Source organism: Pyxicephalus adspersus, chromosome 2 (assembly GCF_032062135.1).
Source record: "Pyxicephalus adspersus chromosome 2, UCB_Pads_2.0, whole genome shotgun sequence".
NCBI lineage: Eukaryota > Metazoa > Chordata > Amphibia > Anura > Pyxicephalidae > Pyxicephalus > Pyxicephalus adspersus.
In genome coordinates, this window is record NC_092859.1 from 131417368 (window position 1) to 131443640 (window position 26273).

The following is a 26273-nucleotide window of genomic DNA, read 5'->3' on the forward strand; positions in this document are numbered from 1 at the left end:
ATCATTCAATTAACAATAGGCAACTTTACCTTAGCTACAGCTTGAAAATATATACAGAAGTCTCAAAGCAATACAAATTGTTCCTACAGGAACCACTAGGAAGAAAGGAAGGAAGAATATAAAAAACATCAATAAGCTATCTAGATGAGGAAATGGCAGCAAATTCATTTGTGCATATGGACAATTTTAATAGACTACAGCACAAATAGCATTTGTACTTTATTTATATTCCATCCTACTACAAAAGAGAAGAATTGTGGTATTTAAGAGTTTAGGAGATATGCGAGGACATATGTTTATATATATAGGCACTGGCTCGTAGATTTGATTTAGGTGACATTGAATGTGGTAAAGTTGTTGGTTTTGAGAGCATTTGAGAAACTGGTGATTTTTACACACAACTTTGGTAAATCATTAGGCGATACAGAGAATGGACCAAAAAAATGCAGTTCACAGCGCAAAATTGTTGTGTTGATGCCAGAGGTCAGAGGGTAACATCCAGACTGGTTTGAGCAGGTAGAAAGACAACAGTAACCCAAATACCCACTTGTTACAACCAAGTTATGCAGAAAAGCATCTCTAAACACACAACATGATGAATTTTCGGTGCAGATGGGCTATAGGAGCAGGACACCACATTGTATGCTATTCCTGTCAGTTGGGAACAGGCATTTGAGGCTACAATTTGCATGGCCTCACCAGAATTGGACAAAAAGTTGTCCAGTCTGATGAATCTCGATTTGTGATGTGACATTCAGATGATAGGGTCATGCTTAAGTTGGGCTGGTGGTGATCAAAAATTTGGGCTGGGGGTGGTCTAATGGTGTGTGGAATATTCTCTTAGCACACTTTGGGCTCTCTAATACCAACTGAGCATCATTTAAATGCCACAGTCTACCTTAGTGTTGTTGTCGACCATGTCAATGCTTTTTTGACCACCGTGTACTTCCAATAGCTACTTTCAGCAAGATAACGCGACATGTTACAAAGCTCAAATTATCTGGTTTCCTAAAGATAACAGTGAGTGCCCTTTACTGAAATGCTATTAATTCTATTAATTCTATTGCTTGCTCTCTCTCTCCTGTGGGAATTTGCTGGCCTTTATTTTGCCATACAAATAAGGAAATCCTTCAAGAAGCAACAGATCCAAAAGTCATGTCAGTGAAAACACAGTATAGACAATGCAATTCTGCTACAAGAAACATCCTATTTACAAAAATCCAAATCTTGTCTGATCTGTCCACATGGGAAAATCTCCTTCAGCTTGCAACACTAAGGTCATGAAGTTTTCATAAATGAAGTATCAATCAAACCACACTATTTTCTATATAATACTACTATCTTTGGTTACCAAAGTCCTGCCAAAGAACCTATTGGAAGATTTCATTTTACCTCTTGCACTAGTGACAATACAATGTGCTGTCATATTTTGGTATTAGCAAGGGACAAAGAGGCCAATAAAAGGCTACTGTTTTAAATAGGTTAAAAGGTAGGTACTGTATAAATGGTTGTATAATACAAACATCAGAATTGAACAGTTACTAGTATAGCACACATTTGGTTGATGGTTGTTTAAGTTAAAATTAAGTTGCAATATCGACAGTTCATTTAAGCAAAGCTTGGGGTGAGGTTATAATGTTTTGTGTATTGCAACACTGGAACACTGGGAGTTATCATTTATGGAGTGAACATTCACATTCAGCATATATACCAGCAACGCCTTTTTAAACATTTACACTAAAGATCTAAAATAAGATTTCTCCCCCCCCCCCAAAAAAAAGACAATAGGTGATATCTGTTGAAGAAAACTGTAATTTACTATGGCATGAAGCTTCTCAGACAATAGTATTCTGCATGGCAGTGATCTTTTTAAAGAACAAATTTGATAAGTTTAAATAGAAATGGACAACATGCGTAGAACATTATCTATCAAAAGCCTCTGATTTAACTTTCCTCTTCCTCCCTCTCTTCCTCTTCCTCCCTGATTTAACTTTCCTCTTCCTAACTTTAACCTCCCTCTTCCCTTCACTCTACCTAACCTGGCAACAAACATTGTACCCCCTCGTCTTCTTTTCTCCTTCTTTCCCCTGTTTGTCTACACTACTCTTCTAATACACACTTAGTTGTCACAATCGCCCTGATTTATGAAAGCTCTCCAAGGCTGGAGAGGATACACCCAGCAAACCTGGAATGGATCTGGTCCAGGACTGAAAACATTTGCTAACAAATAGCAAATGACTTTTAGAAAAGCAATTCTAGGTTTGCTGTATTATCTAGTTTCACTGATGAAAATGTATCCTCTCCAGCCTTGGAAAGCTTTAATAAATCAGGCACATGGTCCTTCCCTGAAAACAGAAAATCAAGGCAATATTGTATTCCAGGCCCATATACATATGCCCCATTTACATATCCTACTTCCAATCACATACAAAACCTACTGTACTTTATAGGAGTTACTGCATGTGCTGTTTTTAATTTCATTGTGAAGACTGTTGTACTGTAGTTGCCTATTATGTGACTGCCAAAAAAAAAAAATGTTATCTCTGTTCTTTCTACAGCCATGCCATAATGATTTTGTTTGAGATGATGAGAAAACTGGAATTCACTTTTGAGATTAAATTTTGCTAAACAATGCACAAACCATGTAGCATACCTGTTCAAAATCAATGACTAAGAATGTTGCTCTAAAATATGGATTTTGCAAGTGTTCTACATTACAGATAAACACCAGACCCACAAACTACTATCCCACAATTTAAAATGGCGTGAAAGTATGTTAGGGAAAAAAGATGGAAGGTAATTGCTTAGGCATAGCTGTGGGATGCTACAAAAAGTCTCAAGGCTCTATTCATAAACTTGTTAGCTACACTGTCTATATTTAGACCATATCTGTATCAGTGGATTATAACCTAAACTAATGAAAAATGTTTATACTCTGTTGTTTATAAGGCTCATACTGTAGATAAAATTTAAAATAATCTAAAATGTAGTATTTGACAAGTGACAAAAATGCTCACTAAAGGGATGCTGGTACAGGGTTGCCTTCCACACAGCAATGTTTAAATGTTTCTTCTTTTCTAAGGGGAATTAAGAGGATAAATTGACTTTATTTCTCACTACACCAACAGACGGCTTTCTCCTCGCCTGCCTGGCCCTCAGCATCCTCCTGTATAATGCAGAGCTGATGGTCTTGGATTGAGTATCAGAGCTGAAGCTAGCCTGGCAGTGAAGAAAAGCTAAAACTAGTCTTCTGGTTTGCTTGCTAGTTCAAACTTAATGTACCCTATACAAGCTTTGTTTAAATCTAATGGAATATCAAGAGAGCAAAGAGAAGGTATGTATAAGCAGCAAGCAGTGAGTAACAGAGTGGAAAATATTCTTGGCCTTGTAAACAAATGCTTCAGATGTATATAAAATGAATTTGTTACCAATGCATTTCATTGGTAATAGAAAAACAACTATACCATTCCTAATCTTCTACATATCTAATACGTATTATGTCAGGGTCATTGTTTTGTTTGAAGTTATCCTTCTATATTTAACATGGTTGTGAAAGATATAATCCAGCAAAATGCGTAATGATCTAAATATTCAGAACCCCATGTTACATGAATTTGTGGTTAAGAAAGAATTAACAGAAATCTAACTAGTTCCAACAATACAAGGGTTCAGTGAAGCATTAGATTGGAATCACCTTGTAATAAACAATTTTTAACTGTAGGGTCTGACTTGAAAGTCTGACTCTCCTATCCACGGAGAGAACTCAACACCCAAAGGAAAATGTTCAAAGCCACAGAACTGGATCCAGTCCTGCATACGGCTCCTATTTATATGAAACCTCATGTGGATATTCTATTACAAAGAATCAGCAGTTTACCAATGGATCAATTAACATTAAGACAGGTATAGGTTTAATTGTACTTTAGTATTTATTCATCATCCATGAATGTATTCAAATTAAGCTATTATGTTCAATTCAAGACCATTAGGAATGAGCACAAGCCACAAAGAGGAAATAAGTTAAAAAAATAAATTACCTCCCTGTGTATTGAGTTGTCCCTTGATATGTCCCTTTTTAAATAGGAAGTTTAATTATTAAGAATGTGCAACTTTATTTAGTTTTAAGCTTCTAGTTTTGAGATGGTTATGATTTAGGTAATGAAACACGGCTTTACAATGCTCATTATAAGCAGTTTATTGTGACCATCACTTTACCACAGTACCTGGTATAAGGTATTTACCTATTCTGCTTCCTCCATTTCTGTTAGTGAGAAATCCTCCACTGAAGTGCTTTCCTAAACAATTTCAAAAGCAACCATCTGCAATGTTCCCTGATGCACTACTTGCCATTGGAACCCTAATAATAAAATATGTGAACCCAAATAAAAAATTGTAAATTCATTATTTGATATATGACCTTCTATACCTATAAACCTTTAAAATATTTTATAGCCTGTGGGCTGTCATGCTAATGAAAATTAGCAACTTGGTGTGGACTTTCAAGGTTCGTTCTGTCTTTAACTGTATTTTTTTGTGTGCTTTTAAAACTGATCATTTGTGAGACTGCTAAAACATTCTAACACTGAAGCGTATGACATTGTCTATTGAGAAATAAATTGTGCATAAGAATGGGCAATAATGGTTAAAAAAAATTCTTGAAATTTCTTCAAAATCAAATCTTCAAATTCTTCATTATAGCTCATTCTCTATGTAGGAACTAAAAAAAAAGTATCAGGAGTTCAAAGACGTTTTCTAGTAAACAGCACTGTACTACAAACAAACGTTTAGTGGCTTTATAAAAAAGGACAAATTTGCACTTTTGTGTTGTACACTAACCTAGATTCCATATAGAACAAAAAGATTTGGTTACCATAACTGTAATGAAGGCTCTCAACTTATGGTTGGTTTTCTGTGGACCTAATGGCTGTAAGCCTAGGGAAAATGGACAAAAATTGTCATTAATGAACCCTAACCTAGTCTGGCCACCGCAGGTCTCTCTATATCAGCTCAAGAGGGTGGTGCTTGCTTAGACATTCATGCTGTATTTTTTTTTATTCAAATACGAGTCTTTCAGAAGGTCAGATAAATGATTTTATTAGTGAGTGCCTATTCAGTACATTTGCTAAAATTATATTATTATTTACCAGTTGGTCATATGTTTAGCAACACCTACACAGAATGTGAACATTTTTGTGTAAAAGTTATTCATCTGAAAAAGTTGAAAACACAGAAACACATACAACAAACTGTTAATGGTCAAATGCTGGATTCTAAAATGAAGCACAAATTACAAGGTCAAAACAATTCACACTAGCAATTTAAGATTTTAATTTAGGTCCAAGCTTAACTTTAAAAAAAAGTTCTCCTGTGTTGTTTGTGGTTGCTTTTCTTTGGGTTATGGACAAGCAAGTTGCTCACATTAAGGCGAAAATGGAGGTATGCAACCTGATACAGAGTGCGCTTAACTATTACAAATATTTGGCAAAAGGTATCTTACAGAAATCTGTTTTTTTCAAGACGAGTAGTTTATTTAGACACTATCTGCATAGGGATGTTATGTTTTCCCTATGTTAGTGGGCGTTGTCAGTGGTCAGTCCTAAAGAACCTACAGGTAGGTTAAAGCAGAACTAAACCCCGTATTACTCACAAGTCCCTGTTCCCCCACAGGGCACCAACATCTTCTTCTTTCCTGGCTTCCTTCTTGCAATAACTGGCCATCTTGAGTGGCCGAGTCGGGATGATTTAACTCCTGCACATGCAGAGGAAGCCAGGAATGCCGGGTATCCTGGCAACCAAAGTTGATCCTGCACATGTGCAACATTTTCCCAGAAACCCAGAGTGATCAGGCAGGTAAGACACATTACTGCAGAGAGGCCATGATCTGTCCCTTTTTGTAATATTGGCCTGCCTGATCAAGCATTTGTAAAAGTGAAATTTTAGTTTCACTTTAAGGGACTTACACCCAATATTAGTCATAGCCTTTGTGTAATATGTCTTTAGACCAGTGTGTCTCAAATAGAATTCTTCCAGAGTTTGCTAGCGGATGCTTGAGCAATTTGTGACACTTTGGTCAGATTGACAGATACCAAGGATCTTTTTGCTTATCTGGTGGTAGCCTTCCCAATTGTTAAAAATTAGACATTCTTCCCACTGCCATTACTGTTGATATAGTAATTATAGCAGGGGTTTCCTGAAGACCTGAACATTGTTTCAAGGTGTTCCCGTTAAAAAGTTTAATACTGCTTTAGACTGTAAGTTCTTTTAAGGGCATGACTGATTTACTGGTCATTTGTTTGATGTAAACTATTAAAGCATATATGTAAATATTAGTAATCCTATGTGGTTAACATGACATATTATAAACCAAAATATTTATTGTCACGAAGACAAGCACAGTTGCATGCTGCTCTCTTGAATATTTAGTAGGTAAAGTGTATGTCAAACTGAAAAAAAATGGCATATGTGCAATTTATCAACCATTTTATAGCAATGATGCAGTCTAATTATGGTTACCATCTAGTGAACACGAAATTGTGTAGAATAAATTTTATATTGCATTTTTAAAATAAATTTTGTTGGGGATCATTTTAATGCGCAGTCTAAAAAAGTTGACGTTTTTATTCAGACTAAATTTGTACCAGTATCAGTTTGGAGTTCTGAATTTTCTAAACATTTAAATAGCTGTGAATATGCCGTACAAGCTGACATAGATTCGTTATGTCTTGTGTTTTTATACTAAAAAGAATTGTTATACGTTTAAAATAATAGAAATTACAAATATTTGCTGTAAAATTGATTGCTACAAAGAGATTAAAAGATTTTTAAAAATGTCAATGAATGCAATTACGTGTTTATTAAAAGGTCACCTGTTGTCTGTGGAAGTACTATGTAAATCTTAGGATAGATGGAATGAAATTAAATGCTAGTAAAACACACAAACATTATATACACAAATATATATATATATATATATATATATATATATATATACCATATTTCAGTGTGCAGAGATGAAGGTTCACAATTAGGAGAGTCAGTCAATGCTACCTGGTATCAGACCTAAACTAGGAAACTGTCAACTTCATTTGTTGTTCCTCCATCAACACCTTGCAGCTGCTAAAGCCGCAAAGGTAGAGATGCTGCTTTTTTTTCAACTTTTTACAAAACCCTAGTCTTTGAGAGTAATTTCTGCTTAAATCACACTGTACTGGCCAATAGCATTGATCATCAATGCAAAGTTTTAAACTATTACAAAGTTGCAAAGCTTTAGAAATTGTATTACAAATCCTAGACTGTTCTGTGATCTTTTGTTGGCTGAACTTTTTATATACTTTTTTCATACACAAAATAAATATTCAAATTTATTGGAAAATTAATTTACTATGACTTGCAGAAGAAGCAGAATTTTAGCGTTCCAATAAAAGGAGCAAAAAAAATTGCAGAAAAATATAGTCCAAAAAGCAATACTTACTTTATTTTGGAAAGAGTATTTATTAGCCATGTTATTGGCAAACCCACAAAAACCTGAAATGTAAAATCTATTAAGGTATTAGGCATGAGTGTATTTTTGTACTTCACAAATGCAAGTATTTATTTTATTTTTTTTCATACATTTTTCATAGTGGTAAATATACAGAAACTCCATATATTTTATAGTGAAAATGTGCTAGAATAGAAATTTTACAGAAGCCTTGTGTATGATTGGTACTTCTCATTAGCTTAAAGTATAGACATTACCATCTTCATGTAGAAAGTTTGTAAGCAGCACAAAATTGCAATACTCAGCCAAAAAACTAAGCCCCCTGTCTAATATTGTGTAGGTTCCCCTTTGCCATAACAGCTTTGATATGATATCTGGCATCATGATGTTAGCATCAATTTCTATAACTCACACCTCCACTGTTGGGATGAACACTTTGTGCTGATACCTTTGCTCTCATAACCTGGTTAAATGTTTTCAACAATTTATGCTACAGTAGCATATTTTAAAATCAGACCAGCCATGGGCACCGATGACCCTGCCCCAGGTTCACAGTTGTTCTTACTTGGACCATTTCTTGTAGGGACTAACAACACTGACGTGCTCAGACCCAGTTATCTAACAATCATTAATTTGGCTCTTATCAAAATTGACTAGATACTGCAAATTGGTTTTGCTACTTTCAATACATCACCTTAAATGAATGACTGTTTCTGTACTGTCTAATACAGGGGTCAGCAAACTCCGGCCTTTAGGCCGGATACGGCCTAGCTGGTAGTTTGTTCTGGCCTAACGCCCCCTGGCCGATCCGGCCTAATGCCGGCCGGCAACCCGCGGCTCCAGAGGAGTGGAACGGCCAGGGGGCGTTAGGAACTAAAGGAGCTGTCGGCCGCCCCTTTGCAGTTCCCTATTTACCGCGGCCGGCGTTGATACTTCCGCCGCCGCGGTAAATAGGAAAAGCTCCCTGAAGGTAAATCCCTCTCTTTTGCAATGCATACGGAGGAGAGGGATTTCCCCTTCAGGGGGCGTTCCCTAGTGGTGAGCGGAGCCATTATGGCGGGTCCAGCCTAGTGTGCTCCCGCCCACCCCTGATCTAACATATTCTTTTGATAGGTGCTAGTTATTCACTTCACAGTGGTTTTAATTATTTGCCTAAATTTCATTGCTGAAAACTTATATCTGAGCAAACATTAAGAGAAATTTAGGAATGTTCTAAACCAGTTACTTTGATATTGTAAAGATGTTGGTAATGTTGGGATCTTATATGCTTAAGAATTGAAATCCCAGACTGCCAAAAAATACCTAGTTCTTCACAACTTTTAATACTATCATATTGGCAAATTTAAAAAAATGCATATTTATTAGGTATTTTAAACCAAATCTGTTAGAGCAATAACTTTCCTTAATGTGTGAAAGGGTATAGGCTTAAATTACTGAGGGATAAATTAGCAGGCATTCAATAACTGAAATAATTTCTCTACTTTTTAAAGCAATGAAAATTTACCAGGTAAACTTCGGTCACAACTAAAATTGCAACATTGCATTACGAAGTTTAGCTGCCTAGTAATTAGGTTGATCTTTCAAATGCTGATATTCTTCATTGCTATTCTGCATTAGTCCGCTTTTGTTTGTAATCTGGTTATGCACCTGCTGACAGCTTAAAGCTAGAACATCTTACCTGCTGCTATCCATATACAGTAAAAGAGAAAAGAAAAAAGACATAGCTCACTGTCACCAATATAGCTCACTGTCACTTATACCTGCAACTGAAGTTTGAATGTGTCTGAAATTACATGGAGCAAAGACAGAGTTGATTATGCATACTCCAGAAAGTACACTAATAAAACCTTCATACTAATCCCCTACAGAAATGGAGTGTTCTTATTAAGCAGAGAATGACACTAAACTTAGATTAGGGTAAATTATCTAACTTTCTTACTTCAGCTTAGTTTCTGTATTTATTGGGTATTGTTAACTGAATGTTGTCTGGAATGAGTCTTTACAGTCAAAACTATATACAGTATAAACAAAAACACACCTGTCCTTCAGTCAATAAAGCACAGGTGGGAATGTAAAGTGCAACACATAAAAGAAATATAGCGTGTGCTGAGGCTCATTATGCACTCTACAAAATAAATGGACTGCTGTAATGCAATGCATGCATAGGTGTGAACAGAACAGAGATATTGTAATAATTGAATAGTAGTTGGTAATTGGTAATTCAGGGTCACTACATGACAACAAGCAAAGCACAAAAAAGATGCCTACATCATTAACAAAACTAGTAGGGAAATACATTTATATTTTGGAAAGCAATGCTGGGTAGTAGCAATTGTCATACAAATTGCTATAGGATTTAAATTCCTAATGTGTTTTAAAGGCTTAATCACACTTTTGCGGTTTAAAACAAATGCATGTTTATTAGGTGTTTTAAACATGTTATGGTATGATTTGTTATTTCTCTTTTGCCTTTAATGACAATGTCTAGGGACTACCACTTTTGAAAAGTGTTGATTTTCTGTGTGTGCCTGGCTTCAGTACACTTAAAGCAAAACTAAAGTTCCACTTTTAAAATTTGCCAGATATATACTTTATTGCAGAAAGGGACAGGCAATATCCTTTTGCAGCAAGCATTCTTACCTACCTGATCACTCAGGTAAAAATGTGGAAATGTCATAATTGCTGAGCTGCACAGCTTAACATTGAATTCCAGGTTACCCGAAATTCCTGTCTTATCCTGCAGTTGCCAGTACAGGATAAACTCCCACACAGGCCAATCAAGTACTTACAAGCAGTTACATCATCCCAGCCTTGCCAATAAAGATGGCCAAAAATTGAATTTAGGAAAAGAAAAAGGAAGAAGATGGCGGGGTCCTGCGATGGAATGGGGACAGGTGAGTATAGCAGAATTCAGTTTTGCTTTAAGTTACAAATCTAGAACAAGCATGCTGTAACTGAAGGCCAGTAAAATGATTGAATTCCTTATTCTTATATTTATTGGTTTAAAAAGAAGTAAAGCCATAGCATCTACATGACAGCTAGGCAACTTACATTTACAAATGAGAGGTCATCAATGGCACCCCCAAAGATTACTTGAGAGAAACAATAAGCTAAATTGTTGGATGATCATCAGTGTGCGTTGGGGTGCCATTTAACGTGAACATCATGCAGTAAATTGCACATTATTACAATTCACATCAAAGTGAGATTCATGCAAAACATGGGAAAGTGTTATTTGGCTCATAGAGTTCAGCTTTAAACTTGGTAAATTGGCAATTAATTGATAATTACAAATAGTTCTGTATTACTAAATGTTTATTTATGTAACCCATAATCATGGTAAATTTATACAACTTAGCCTGTGGGTTTAATTCCCACCAATGACCTTTGTTTATTGTATGCAGAGTTGTATGTTTTCCCTGTTTCCTGGTTTTCTTCACATACATTGGTGTATCCCCATAAGGTAAATACAGACTTGAATGATAATTAGACCCAACCAAAGTTGCCTGGTATTTCAGTGTTACCGTTGCATTTTATTTAATTATAAACTGATATGATGGGAATGACTGATATGAATGAATTGATGATATATATCAAAACAAAACAAACATTTTAAAATTAAATATTCAAAGTCTTACCGTACTAAAAGAAAAAAGATTAATTAGGTTAAACAGATATAAAAAAGTGAACAGTACTTAATAAATGGTAATCTTCACATGCATAAATCACTGCACAATCCTATCAGTTTTCAGTGCCCAGTGAGGTCAAGCAGTAGCTTTATCTTACTGAAAGCACAATACACAGCGGTCTGTTTTCTATCATTTACACATACTAGAATTTCTGTTTTTCTTTGGAGGTGATATAGGTAGATGTTTGTTAATCACTTTCTCACTGTGCATCTTTTTCACAACAGCATCATTTTTTTGTTCATCATGTTATAATAAAACGATATAGGCTACATAAATACTTTATTTAAATACTTTATTGGCTCAATGCAAACGGGGTTCTATATAGAAAAACATGAGACAAAAATTGAATAAATATGGATTGGTTAAAGAAATTAGACACCTTGTTTCAATTTCATTATGAGCATCAACTACATTTTTGTTCCCAAGTTCTTTTTCATTATTTTCACCCTTAGTTGAGGCTTAGCTATATTAGAGATGTTTCATCATGTTACTGTACGAAAAAACCTTTTCTCTGCTCTTCGGAATGACTGGTTTTAAATCTGACTGTAATCAGCCAATAAACCCATAGTCACGAATGATCAGGTCCTTGATTCAATAAATTATGTGTTTATACATATACTTCATAAACAGTAGTCAATAATATGAAAGTCAGCTTTCTGCCACAGGAAAAGAAACTTGGTAAAAAAAACTAACCATTTCAATCAATAGCATTTAAGCAGGCCAAAAAAAGATCTAAAGACTATTAATTGTTTTATATTTTGCAGGTATTCTGGAAATCAGAACAGTAACAGTCGGAATTGTTGCAATCAAAGGAGTACGAAGTGACTATTTTCTTGCTATGAACAAGTCTGGAAAGCTCTATGGAAAGGTAACAAATATAACTAAATGTGGCAAAATAGTTGTATGCTAATATTTTACTAACCAGTAATACAAGGGGGTTACAATTCTACTATAATTGTCAAAAAAGCCCTGTGCTCACTTGCCTTGTATTGCATTAGGACCAGTTTAATTTTTACCCCACTGCATTTATGGTTTTGTGCTATGTGGTGCACTACAAGCACATGCTTGCAAGGTGTGTTGTGGTGCATTCAAAAAAGTTCAATACCACAAATCTTACGTAGCAATGTGTTGTGGCAACGGAGTGTTACTACAATGTCCCACTTTATAGTCTGTCATAAGCAGTAATGGTAGCCATTAATTTACTAATGCACATATTTATCTACATTTTGATCCAATATTTAATCTTAATTAAAAAACAACAGCATAAATAACCCACAATGTTTGACTCTCCTCTTGACTTTTAAGTTTAAGAAACCCTAAAAAAGGGTCCTTAAAAACAGTCACCTGACTATTTGTAAAGGCAGCACTGTGGATCAGAGGTTAGCACTCTGGCAGTGCTAAGTTCCAGGTTCGAATATCTGTGAGGTCACTATCTGCATGTTATCACCGTGTTTCCGTGGGTTTCCTCCCACATTCCAAAAACATGCCGTTAGATTTATTGGCTTCCCTTTAAAATTGCCCTTAGTCTGGATTAAAGACATATGACTATGGTCCGGACATTAGATTGTGAGCCCCTTGGAGGGACAGCTAGTGACATGGCTTTGGAAGTGCTGCGTATTATGTTAGTGCTATAAATACTGTATTATAATAATAATAATAATACTTCAATACCGAAAATCTGTGCAGAACCTGGCACTTAAGAACAGATCTGAGGAACCCTGCCTTAAATAAACAAGACATAGAATTCAATTGCTTTCTAACAGACAGGTATTAAACCCTTCTCTACCCTATCCAAAACTAAAGAAAAACTTTTGGCTATAAACAATTTTTATAGAAAATCTTTACGCTCTTGGAAAAATAGTTGCCATGATGAAAATATAACTTCCTTATTTTCTGAGTCACTGACCCAGAAAAAGCATGCAGATCAGGTTCTTTGACTTCTGTCTTTATTTCTGAATGCTTATTCCAGGTCAGGAACTCCAAAATTGTTCAGGCTAGAATCATCTCAGAAATTGCCATTTTCAGAACAAGGTGCGTACAACCATCAGAATAACACTAAATATTTTTAAGGGTTTTACAAAAGCTGGTTGAAATTTTACAAATGTTTCTAAAAAAAAAAAACAGTGATCAGCAATACTCCTTAGATGAGTATTCAGAAGCTGACACCATTGTAGACTAGGCCTCACATAATGTGAAAAAACATTTACAACAGTATAGGGCAGTGAAACGGCATAATAAGTTAGTATTTACTACAGGAGGTTATATGTGGCCATACTACATGCAAATGCTCTTTTGTTGAGTATTTTTTTTATGTTTCAGAAATTGTGCAATGAAGACTGCAACTTTAAAGAGTTGATCCAAGAGAACAAATACAACACATATGCATCAGCCCAGTGGACACATAATGGAAAAGAGATGTTTGTTGCATTGAACAATAAAGGGTCGGCAATTAAGGGAAAGAAATCCAAGAAAGAAAACAAAAGTTCCCACTTCCTTCCAGTGCACATGTCCTAACTGTTGTCCACCAGTTCCAGCAGAAAATATATATATATATATATTTTATTTTAATAATAATATTAATAATGAAACATACAAAAGATACAAGCAAAAAAAAAAAAAAAAGCTGGATCTACTACTGAAAATCCAAACAAGCTGGACTTGCGCATGAACTTGGACTTAAATGGACTTCTGCTCAAAAATATACAAGGAAAAAGTAAATAATTTAGCCAAACAAGAAATACCTAAATTCAAGATGTAAAAATTTTGAAACGTTGTAAAAACATATGTAGTCATAATCCTGGGGTATTATTTTTTTTTTGTTAAATTATCCCAAAAGAAGGAGGATTGACTTGATCATCTGATGATTTATATTTAAAATAAAATCTGCTTGTCAAATATGGCTGCTATAAAAAATATTTTTGTGATTTTTTTTTATATTTTAAAAGAGCAGATAGTGTTATGTAAAATATGTCGGACTATGGCTGCTGGAATGATGTCAGATTTTCAAGTCAATTCTGCATGTAGACATTGAGCGGTACCTAAATGATTCTTTGTGAAGAAACTGTATGCACAATAATATAATATTAAGAAAACATAATATTTTACCTTTGTGACTATGGCATTCAAATTAAAATGTATTTATCAAATGAGGATATACCATTTGTTATTTACTCCTCACTTATAGGAATGCCAGATGCTGCTCATATTTTAAACCAACAGTACTACAAATTCATTACTCGCTTGTCTATGTGCAGTTTGGTCTACATATGAGAACATCAATTTCTTGCAATACCGACTTAATAAAAGCATTTCAGTTATATGAAAAATATCTTGTTAAATCATGCCTTTGATTATAAAGAAAAATATATATAAATCAGTTGCAGGCATTATCGAGGGTCATTACCAGTAAATCTAGATCCTAACAATAAAGTGTTTGTAAACCCAAACAACTTTTACACTCCTGATTGGGGTACAAATAAAACAATTAAAATGCAAACATGGAGCTCCTTCCTTTATCCTACAACATAGGTCTTGGCATTGAACGCAAGATTTTTAGTTGCTTTTAATGCCAGGAAAAAGGTTTATTTTCTTTTAAATTCTTTTTTTAAAATAATAACAGGTATGACTGTGAATAAATACATGTATTTATGATCCAAATGGTAGATTATCTGGAGAAATGTTTCCTGGTAAAAGCAGACAACCATCTAAAATGCATAAAACAAGTTGTTAAATAATATGTTTTCAGAACCTTAACCTGTATCTAAAGTCAAAATAAGGTAGCATATAAACCCTGTTGAGTTTTTGTTGTTGTGTGTTCTTGTTCAGGAGATTCCCTCTCCAAATGTGTCCTAGATACCGGGGACTAGTGAAGAAAATCCAAAATTTTGAGCAAACACTAAAACTAAAAGGACTAGATGGGACATCTTTCAAAAGGAGATGAAGAAAATATTCTTCACTTTGGTGACGCTGCCTCTCTGCTAGTTGGGCCTACGGACTTTAAATATTATTATTTATTTATAAAGGGCCAACATATGCAGTAATGTACATTAAATAGAGGAAAATTAATTGAGCCTGTTTTATTAAAGCTCACCAAGACTGGAGTGATACACTTTCATCAGTGAACCTGGGTGGTTTAGAATTTAAAAGTAATTTGCTTTTTGTAAGCAAATGTTTTCAATCCTAAACCAGATCTATTCCAGGTTTGCTGGATCACCCAGGGCCACTGACGAAAGTGTATCCTCTCCAGCACTGGGCCCAATGACAAAGAGGAAAAGAAGACTGTGCACAGGAGAGCCTGCAATCTGAAAAGTTGGGGAGAGAAATACGCAATAGAAGGGATGACAGATAAACTTTATTATGTACAAAAACACATACTCATAATCTAAAATGATACTTCACATGGTCCCTTGTAACTCATAATCTTTGCATAGAAGTCATCTGCAAACTTTGGTTTTAAACAAATTTCTAAAATGATTAGAGGGCGAGATACAAGCATGATGTATAACTATAGTACACTCTCATGCCATGTTCCTAGTTTTCAATACTACATCAAGCACTTTTTGGTTTGGTTACTCTATGGGCTTGATTTAATAAAGCTCTCTAAGGGTGGAGAGGATACACTTTCATCAGTGAAGCTGGGTGATCCAGCAAACCTGGAATGGATCTGATCCAGGATTGAACAAATAGCAAATGACTTTTCAGAAATCCATCCCAGGTTTGATGGATCACCCAGCCTCACTGATGAACGTGTATCCTCTCCAGCCTTAAGGAGCTTTAATAAATCAGCCCCTATAAATCCATCTATAAATTCCCCTAAGTTTGAAAGTGATCAGAGAATTACAGACTGCAGAAGTGCTTGATTCTTAACTTAAACCAGTGGAGCAAAAACAACAAAGCTTTGTGAAGTTTAGCCAACACCCTCCTTCCCTACTGAACAAAGGTAGCTCTTTAGCCTTTCAATATTGCTTACAAGCTTATAGGCCTGGATGCAAACTGCTGTGATCTACAATAAAGGACTGTTTTACGTTGTCCTCACTTTCATGTTGTATTTATGCATGTTGTTGTCATACTTTCCCTCTAATTCTGTTATATTGACAACTCAAACTTATTCTCTAATTCCCAAAAGGAACACAAACAACAATAAAAACCTTTTCAGTACACACACAAACACACACACACAATTAGTATTTCAAATGATTTTCTTTTACAAGAAATGCGCACACAAAAGTATGTTACAGTTGTCATCATTAATTGGAAACTAAACCCAGCTTTTTAACACTGATAATTAAAGAATGCTTTAATTGATAACTGTCAACATTGCCGACGTGCCTATATCAGCTTCCAACCAAACCCCTCAAATGGTTGGTGTCATAGTTTGTCACATGTGCTGCACCATGGCAAGTGTGAATCTAAATTGAGGATAAGGTGACAACATCTTTGGATATAAAGGTCAGGAGGGCTTGCATTAATTCCAAAATAATAGCTGTATTACAACTTATAAATCTAAAATTAGTACTGTTACCATGGGGTAATTAAATATAACATTTGTTTTTGTGTGTTGTATTTGCTAAGCAGGTTGCAGCTGTGTTTTCCCCTTTTGCCGAGGTCAAATTCTCTCCGTTAATGATTTCAGAGTCATTTGAGATATGATTTGCCAAAGCTATGAATACTTTGCTATTGCTATGTAGTGATGTTACAGTGTTTTCTATCATAATGCAGCAGGAGCAACATTTCCAAAGCCACAATAATAAAGGGGTTTAAATTTAAAAATAAGTATTTGCCTAATCTCCACAGTCATGTAAAGAAGTAAATACAACCCATGGAAATTGTTGACTTTAAAAATATTTGACCAGGCAAACATTAGATCCATTTTCAAACATAAAACATCTATGCATATTTCCTTGAGTTGCAAAATGCTTGTAGGTTTACTTGTTTAATACCTTTCTTGCCACTGTTCTTATTTTGTAACATTTTTTTCAGTTCAACCTAAACTTTTGAACAGCTAGCTTTGCATGCATAACATTTTAATACGATGCAGATTTTTCATAGTTGACTGAAAGGGCCTGATTTATTAAAGCTCTCCAAGGCTGGAGAGGCTACACTTTCATCAAATAAGCTGGGTGATCCAAGAAACCTGGAATGGATCTGGTCCAGGACTAAAAACATTTGCTAACAAATATCAAATGACTTTTTTTATTTTTTATTTTTATTACTTTATTTATAACCACAGAAAGACAACATACAGGTACAATATAAGAAAAAGCAGTTGCGTTTTTGTACATAATAAAAAAGAACGATGTCGAACTCTAAGTCCTTATTGCATAGGGCATACCAAAATCAGGATATTTGCTGTACAAAATTTGCATCAAGGAACAGTGTGTAAAATCAATGTCATGACATGACAAACATGTACTCAACCATTGTTGCAATAAAAACATGCAGAAAACAATTTTGTCAGACTGTGTACTCCATTTTCAGCAATTTTCCATATCATATCATAATAAACTTAGGCATAACCAAAACTCACAAGGAAGGGTATTGGGGGTGGGTTAACATTTCTAATCAGGAATAGTGTCCTTATAAAGACTAATATCAGTGGTCATTTAGATGTTCCTTACAAGACAAGGTTAGCATACTCTCATGGGAAGGTTACATTATGCCAACTGGAGTAGCGATGGCGGTATAGTATCTGGCCTAATTTCAGTGGTATACTCCATATAAATTCCATATAACATACCACTTTTCAAAAAATTTGGTTACCTCATTGTCTGCTGAGTCTTCCGCCTCTAGTAAATCCCTGAGGTTTAACAATCGTAAGGAGGACTTGACCATGGGCAGCCTGGGTGGATCCACATGGATCCATTGTGACATAATCGCCCTGCGTGTGGCTAACAAACAGAGGGATGTCCAATTTTTCAGACCTTTTCTTAAGATGCAGGACTGCGCATCTCCTTACCCGAACACACACAACAGAGGTTCCAACATTTTTAATATAAGATAAAACCTCTTTCCATAGCCTTTGGATTTGGATGCAATCCCATAAGCATTGTTTAAGCGTAATTTTATCGCAAGGGCATCGTAAACATCCATAGTGTCTAATCTTAATAGCTGATTGTGTCCCACTAGGCGGGCGGAATACCTTATAGGTCCTATGCAGAATTTTAAATTGTGTCTCCCTTCATATTTCATTGGGAGTAGATTGCGGCACCATGAGATAGCCCTGTACAGTTTTATCATTGAGGTCTGGTATATCAAAGTCTTTTTGCCAACCCTGAGATGAATTGACGGAGAGAGGTTTAGAGTACACCATTTGGAGTCTGGGGTAGGGGAAATGGAAGGCGGTGTTATAGAGAGCAGGTTATCAAACCTGTCATGCTCCGCTACTCTGGCTGGGTGTGCCATTTGTGCTTTACAGAACTTCAGGATTTGTAGATAGTGGAGCAGGTGTAAATACCTGGAGTATTTATCCGGCCCTGGGGGTTGGAATACATGGCTGTTAGAAAGTTATAGTAAAGGCCTCGGAGACCTATTCTGTTTAACACTTGGAACAACCATGGGAAATGCACGTTATCGAACGCTTTTTCAGCGTCCATACTTATTAGTGCTAAATCTAGATTGGGGTGGCACTTAGCATATTCTAAAGCAGAAAGGACTCGGCATATATTGGTCACTGCAGACCTGCCTTTTACAAACCAAAAAGCAAAACCATTTACAAGCAAAAAGTTATTTCTAGAATGTGAAGTGCTGGGAGGTACAAAAATGGGCAAGCGTAAGGATCTTGACCACAAATGTGACAGTGAAGAAACTGTGATGGCTGAAACCGTCTGTGTTCGTTGTTATGCTAGACCAGGGGTGTCAAACTCTGGCCCCCAATATCCTTTTTTTTTTGGCCCCCAAAGGAATCCCAAATATAAACTGCAGCTGGCCCGTCAATGCATTCAAATAGCGTCGCTACTACAATTCTTGGCATCACTTGTGTCTATAGACCAGCGGGTTCTCTGCCTATGCGTGGCCCCGCGTTGGACTGTTTTAAAGACGCAAATAATGCCAGGATGTTTAGTATTGGCGCTATTTCAATGAAGAGGGAGTTTCAGTGGTGGGCCACTCATAAGATTTAGGCCACTCACATAAATACAAGAGAGAACCTCAACTATAGTAATATGCAGTTTTAAAAAAACAATTATTTTACATATCTCCTAGATTCCCATAATTGGCTTCTAATCTGAATTTATAGATTTAAAGTGGTCACAAATGTGGAGGCATACATACTTTTTACACATAACAAATGGGCAGTTTTGTTTTTCTAAATTACCGCTAGGGAGGTTAAAGAGATTTCCCCTCAGTTACTCTGCCAATAACCCCTTGCCAGACAGGCCAATAGAGAAACTCTTAAATTTTATGTTTATGTTCAAACTGCAGATTTTCTTTTACTTCCTATCCAGTAAAAATTTTGAAACTAGAACAGAAAATGGGAGAAAATCTCCCTAATGAAGCCCTGGACAACAATCAAAACCACACAGCAAATCTTATTTTTCAAACTCTAATTAAAAGAAAAAGAAAGATTTGAGCATGACATGGACTAAGTTTATTAAAAATTTACTATTTGTTCTTGGAAATACTCAATACCTGCAAACCACAGGCAGGTACAGTATATGCAATACTGAATATTACATGAAATGTATCCTTCATCTTCCTGATACAAGCAACCAAGTTTATCATTTTTATCACTGATATATACTTTGCTTTGTGTAACTTTAGAATACACAGTGTTGATTAAGGTTTTTTTCTTTTTTAACAGTCATTATTGCTTTTAATCTGGTTGATAGCATTAAACCACAATTTAGCTTTACTGGAGCTCTATTGATAAAAGTATGTTATTTATAAAGAAAGACGCTGTATCTGTTTCATATGCTTTTAATTCTAGCAAAATAACAAAACATAACAAGAAAGTCTGGCGAAGCAGCAGTATTTTTCCCGAGTGACTAGACGCCATGTCTAGTACACAACTCAACTGCCAGCATACACTGGATGGCAGACAAAAACGACAGCCTGCGGCAACTACAGCAATGGACGTCTCTGAGGGAACAATAAAAGTACGCAAAATATCATGTGCCCTATATTATGCCTCAAAAAGCACAGGAAAGGTAATTTGAGATAAAATATATAACGAAGACTCATGTTCCTAAATTCAGTCAGTATTTTTATGGCAAATTTTACTATCAGAACAAACTGCCATGGCATAAGCCTATTTTACTACACAAATTAAATAAAGCAAACCTAAAATGTCACATACTTAGGTAATGTCACATACTCATGTAAGCACCTGGTTCAGAAATCTGGCCCTGTACATTTTTTCCCACTAGCCAGAAGCTTCATATCACAGTAATAGGCCAAATGTAAGGCTTAGAAAGCATTTCGAAGCACCTAGGCATTCCGGCCAAAAAAAACTCACACTGAGAACCTGCTATGAGCAGAGAGATCTGGATTAGGTAAGCATGTGAAACTTTACCTTTGTTTTTTAAAACTAACAAAATCATTCAAAGAAAAAATTTTTTTAAGAGGATCATTTATAAAAAAATGGTATAATGTGTTGAATTTGAACAAAACCACTAATAGAGAAAATACTAAGGACCCAAAAAATAGGTTTTATTTTACCTTTCAGTCTTTAGAATTTTGGCATTTAACCTAATATTAATTCATTTAATATTATTAATAATTAATTTATTCTAGGCAACCAGCAGGAAAGGTACTAGAGGGCAGATATGTGCCATGCAGGTTGCTAATCTCAGTGCTATAAATCCAAGGATTGCAGTGTGGCTGTTCCAGCAGGCCATCCCGGGATTTTCCCACTGCTGGAGAGAAGTGCCATGTGCAGCTCCCAGGGGGAGTAAAATGAGAATGGCTGCCAGGGAGCAGAGAGAGGAAAAGACTCTAAAGAAGAGGACTTGAGAACATTCCTCTCCACCGTGTTCCAGAGAGAAAGAGCGATAGAGAGGGACAAGACTCTGCACAAGGTGACTTTTTTTTTCTGCCTATTTGAAAATGGACTGTTATAGAACACAGGACTGCTGAAGATAAGTGCTTATGTGTTTGATCTTTAACCGGCTAACGTTAACCCTGTTGGGATAATTTTGTTTTTTTTCAATAAAACCCTGATGCGGCATCCAGTACTGCTAGTTGTCTACCATTTGTCCAGCTAACTCCCACATATGGTGGAGGATGCGGGCACACTGGTTGCTAAGGGTAACGGCTGCATACATTTTTGTTTTTTTGGACTCAGTCCCCTGCTTATGTCTTGGATAAAGGCTGCTACATTGCTGCCAAGCGAGGCTCCTGCCATGGAGGAGCTATTAAAGCATTTGATGCAGGTCAGTGGTGCCCAGCAGGAAACCAACTGATTGTTGCTGGAACAGGTCACAGTCCTGGGGCAGAGGGTGTCAGCTCAGTCAAGGAATATGGAGGAGTTATCTGTGACTCTGAATGAAAAAAAAGGCAGTGCACCTTGCATAAAATGACCCTGGATGATGACATAGAGGCTTATCTGGCAGTGTTTGAAAGGATTGTGGAAAGGGAGAAACTCCCTGCTGCTGAATGGACTGAGGTTCTGGCGCCTTATTTGACTGGGGAGCCGCAAAAGGCATATTTTGATTTACCAGCAGAGCAGGCCAAAGACTATAATATCCTTAAGGCAGAAATCATGGCCCGGCTGGGAGTCACCTTAGTCACCTCACCAGCTCGCAGAGTCCATCACTGACGGTTTGAGGAAAATAAGCTGCCCCGCTCCCAAATGTTTGATTTGCTACACCTTATGCGCAAGTGGCTACAGCCCAAGACACTGAAACCCGCAGACATTGTCGACCGAATCGTCCTCGACCGCTATGTGAGCGGACTTCCTTTGGACATTCACCGATGGGTTGCTCAAGGAGACCCCAAAACACTGGATCAGTTGGTGTTACTTGTTGAGCGGTTTATGACTACAGAGACCTGTCTGAGGCCTAAAAGTAAACCCCAACAGTTTGTGGGATCCTCCGGTGCTCGTTTACAGAGATCCAACTCCAAAGCCCTTTCTGCATCTGACCCGGAGAACCGAGCCAGCCTACCAAGCCTGGGTGGCCTCCCCAGGGGAAAGAGGTTTGACGGGCCAAGAAAGGTAACCCCCCATTTTTATGCCCCACTAAGAGGCAGAGCTGAGGTGCGTTGCTTAAAGTGTCAGCAACTGGGGCATATTGCAGCACACTGTCCCCAGGGGGAGAAGCCAATGGAGTGTGGTGCCACCCGCCGCTTCTTTATGTTCGCTCATACTGTCTGCAGCGCTACACCCCTGCAGGAGCTAGGTCCCCAGGAGCATCAACTCCAGGTAAACGGGGTTAGTGTTGTGGCTATGTTGGACTCAGGTAGCCTCGTCACCCTTTTACGCACTGCCGTACCTCATGACCTGGTAATCCCTGAAAGGCGAGTGGGGGTTGTTTGTATTAATGGGGACACTAAGCATTATCCGCTGGCCAAAGTGACTGTAGAGACTGGCTGCGGGACAGTGACCCAGGAAGTGGGTGTGGTACCAGACTTAATACATCCATTGATCGTGGGACGTGATTTTCTGTTATTCTGGGAACTCTGGTCTCAACCCCACTGGATTGATATGCCTGTTGCAGGTTCACCTTCTTTCAGCCCAGTTCCCTTAGGGGAGGATGCCCAAACAGATGCGGTAGGGGTGACCACGGATGTATCGGACAGTTTTCCCCACACAGTATTGGCTGGGGATGAGGGTGAGGCGTCTAACCCTGAGCAGAATGTCCCGGACTTGGAAGTGTCACGGGAGAACTTCGGGACTGCTCAGTTACAAGACTCCACTCTGAAACATGCATGGGAAAATGTAACTGTACTGAATGAGGTAGCTCAGGAGTCTAATGCTGATCAAAGGTTTCCTCACTTTGCTGTAAGCAACAATTTACTGTATCGTGTTACTAAGGTGCGTGATGAAGTTGTGGAGCAACTGGTGGTACCCGTACCTTATAGAAAGGATGGTCCTTGATTTGGCTCACACTCATTTACTTGGGGGTCAATTGGGGACTGACAAAACAAAGGAAAGAATCCTGCAAAGGTTCTATTGGCCAGGTTGTTACCAAGAGGTTGAAAGGTTTTGTAGGTCCTGCCCAACCTGCCAAGTAACTGCTCCTGTGAGTCACTTTCAGAGCCCCTTGGTTCCACTGCCAATAATTGAGATTCCATTTGACCGAATAGCTATGGATTTGGTGGGGCCGTTAGTCAAGTCTGTCGGAGGCCACCAGTATATTTTGGTAGTGCTAGACTATGCCACCAGGTATCCTGAAGCAATTCCGCTGCGGAATACCTCCTCCAAATGCATTGCTTGGGAGTTACTTCATGTACTTTCCCGAACTGGCCTACCAAAAGAAATACTGACTAACCAGGGTACACCTTTCATGTCTAAAGTTATAAACGATCTCTACAAATTACTGAAAATTAAGCAGCTAAGAACCTCTGTATATCATCCCCAAACAGATGGCCTCATGGAGAGGTTCAATAAAACCTTAAAAGGGATGTTGAGAAGGGTGGTAGAAAAGTATGGGAGGGACTGGGATTGTCTGTTGCCATATCTCATGTTCTCCATCCGAGAGGTCCCTCAGTCCTCCACTGGCTTTTCCCTATTTGAGTTAATATATGGGAGACATCCCAGGGGTTTGCTGGATGTTGCCAAGGAGACATGGGAGAGTGAGGCTACCCCATACAGAAGTGTGATAGAGCACGTGGCTCAAATGCAGGATCGCATCAGCAGTATTATGCCCATAGTGAGGGAACACATGCAAAAGGCCCAAGAGTCCCAGAGCAGGGTATACAATGGAGCAGCCCGGGTGAAGCAGTTCAACCCTGGTGATCGGTAACTAGTGCTGGTTCCCACGGTAGAAAGCAAATTTCTGGCCAAGTGGCAAAGTCCTTTTGAAGTGGTAGAAAGGATTGGAGAAGTAAATTATAAAATCCATCAGCCTGGGAAAAGAAAGCCCATCCAACTCTATCACGTGAATTTAATCAAACATTGGAAAGATAGAGAGTCCCTGGTAGCGACCACAAAACCCCAAAGGAATTCCCATGCAGATATTGAAAAGGTTGCAATAGGTGACACCCTGTCCAAACTCCAAAAACAAGAAAGCAAGGAGTTTCTACAACGGAACAGGGATATTTTTACGGCCCTGCCAGGCATTACAGATATCATTCAGCATGACATAGTCACTGACCCCAAGGTAACGATAAACATTAAACCATATAGAATCCCGGAGGCTCGGGGACAAGCAGTCTCCCAAGAGATAAAGCGTATGTTAGATCTGCAGGTTTTTGAGGAATCCAAAAGCGGCTGGTCCAGCCATATTGTATTGGTGCCTAAGCCAAATGGGACCTGGCGGTTCTGCAATGACTTCCGCCGACTAAATGAAGTCTCTAAATGGGATTCCTATCCTATGCCTCGGGTAGATGAGTTAATTGAAAGGTTGGGACCAGCTAGGTATATTACCACGCTTGACCTCATCAAAGGATACTGGCAGATTCCTCTATCAGAGGAGGCAAAAGAAAAGACTGCCTTTTCCACCCTAGACGGGCACTTTCAATATAGGAAGATGCCCTTTGGGTTACAAGTGGCACCCGCCACTTTCCAGAGATCGATGAATAGGGTCTTGAGGCCTCATAAAAGGAACGCAGCAGCATACTTAGACAATATTGTGGTCTTTAGCACAGACTGGGAAAGGCATCTAGGTAAGGTACAGGCAGTACTTGATTCTCTCAGGAAAGCTGGCTTTACTGCTAACCCTGAGAAGTGCGCTATTGGGTTGGAGAAGGCTCGCTAGCTGGGGTATATTGTAGGTAAGGGCACAATTTCACAAGACCACAGGTAAACAAAGTGGAGGCAATTCAGAATTGTCCACAGCCTCTGACAAAAAAAACAAGTGAAGGCGTTCTTGGGGATTGTTGGTTATTACTGCAGATTTGTCCCAAACTTTGCCTCCATTGCAGCACCATTAACAGACCGTACAAAAGGGAGAAAGTCAGTAATGGTCAAGTGGACTCAGGAGGCAGAAAAGGTGTTTCAGGACCTTAAAATAGCCCTGTGCAGTCAGCCTGTGCTGATCGCACCAGACTTCTCAAAAGAGTTTATTGTCCAGACTGATGCCCCAGAGGTTGGTTTAGGGGCAGTAATGTCACAGGAGGTAAATGGGGAAGAACACCCAATTATATATTTGAGCAGAAAACTGACCTCCTGTGAGAGAAACTACTCAGTCGTGGAGAGGGAGTGTTTGGCTATAAAGTGGGCCTTCGAGGCTCTATGGTACTATTTGGCAGGTAGGATGAGCAGGTAGGATTGGCAGATTCTGGTTGGTATCGGGCCATGACGAAATAAAGGGAACAATGCAAGGGTGACAAGGTGGTTCCTGGCGCTACAGGACATTAGTTTTGTGGTAAAGAACAGGGCAGGGAAGCATCATATCAATGCTGATGCCTTATCAAGTGTTCACTGTCTGTCAGGGTCAAGTGCCCAGTCCCCTAGCCTTGGGCAGAGGGAGGTGGGCGGATATGTAGGCAACCAGCAGAAAAGGTACTAGAGGGCAGATATGTGCCATGCAGGTTGCTGATCTCAGTGCTATAAGTTTAGGGATTGCAGTGTGGCTGTTCCAACAGGCCATCCCAGGATTTCCCCACTGCTGGAAAATAGTCCAGGTGCAGCTTCCAGAGGAAGTAAAAAGGGAATGGCTGACAGGGAGCAGAGAGAGGAAAAGACTCTAATGGAGAGGATGAGAGAGAGAGAGAGAGGGGGGGTGAGAGAGAGGGGGTGAGGGAGAGAGGGTGAGAGAGGGAGAGAGAGGACGAGAGAGAGAGAGAGAGAGACAAGACTCTGCACAATGTGACTCTTTAAACGGCTGACGTTAACCCTGTTGGGATAATTTTGTTGTGTGTGTGTTTTGTTTTTTTTCTTGATTCTTTATTATGTTTACCCCTATGGGCTTATTATTGATTGATACCACTACTTGCACTTCCTAGTATCCACTTCAAGGCTGTCTTAAATTTGACCAGCGTTACCAACTTCTCCTATTGTTTTTCCA

The 26273-nt window shown here is 38.0% G+C and overlaps 2 protein-coding genes across 3 annotated transcripts in view; one reads left to right on the forward strand and one right to left on the reverse strand.

The window, feature by feature from the left end:
• Positions 1-17554, forward strand: part of FGF7 (fibroblast growth factor 7) — a 36530-nt gene extending 18976 nt beyond the window's left edge. For both annotated transcript variants that reach the window (XM_072402409.1, XM_072402408.1), the window contains exons 3-4: positions 11934-12037; positions 13489-17554. In XM_072402409.1, the coding sequence (XP_072258510.1) occupies positions 11934-12037; positions 13489-13683 (299 nt within the window). In that variant the 3' untranslated portion in view covers positions 13684-17554. The remainder of the gene's footprint in view (positions 1-11933; positions 12038-13488) is intronic.
• FAM227B (family with sequence similarity 227 member B) overlaps positions 1-26273 on the reverse strand; it is a gene marked incomplete at its 5' end in the record, with an annotated part of 149187 nt that overhangs the window by 116639 nt on the left and 6275 nt on the right.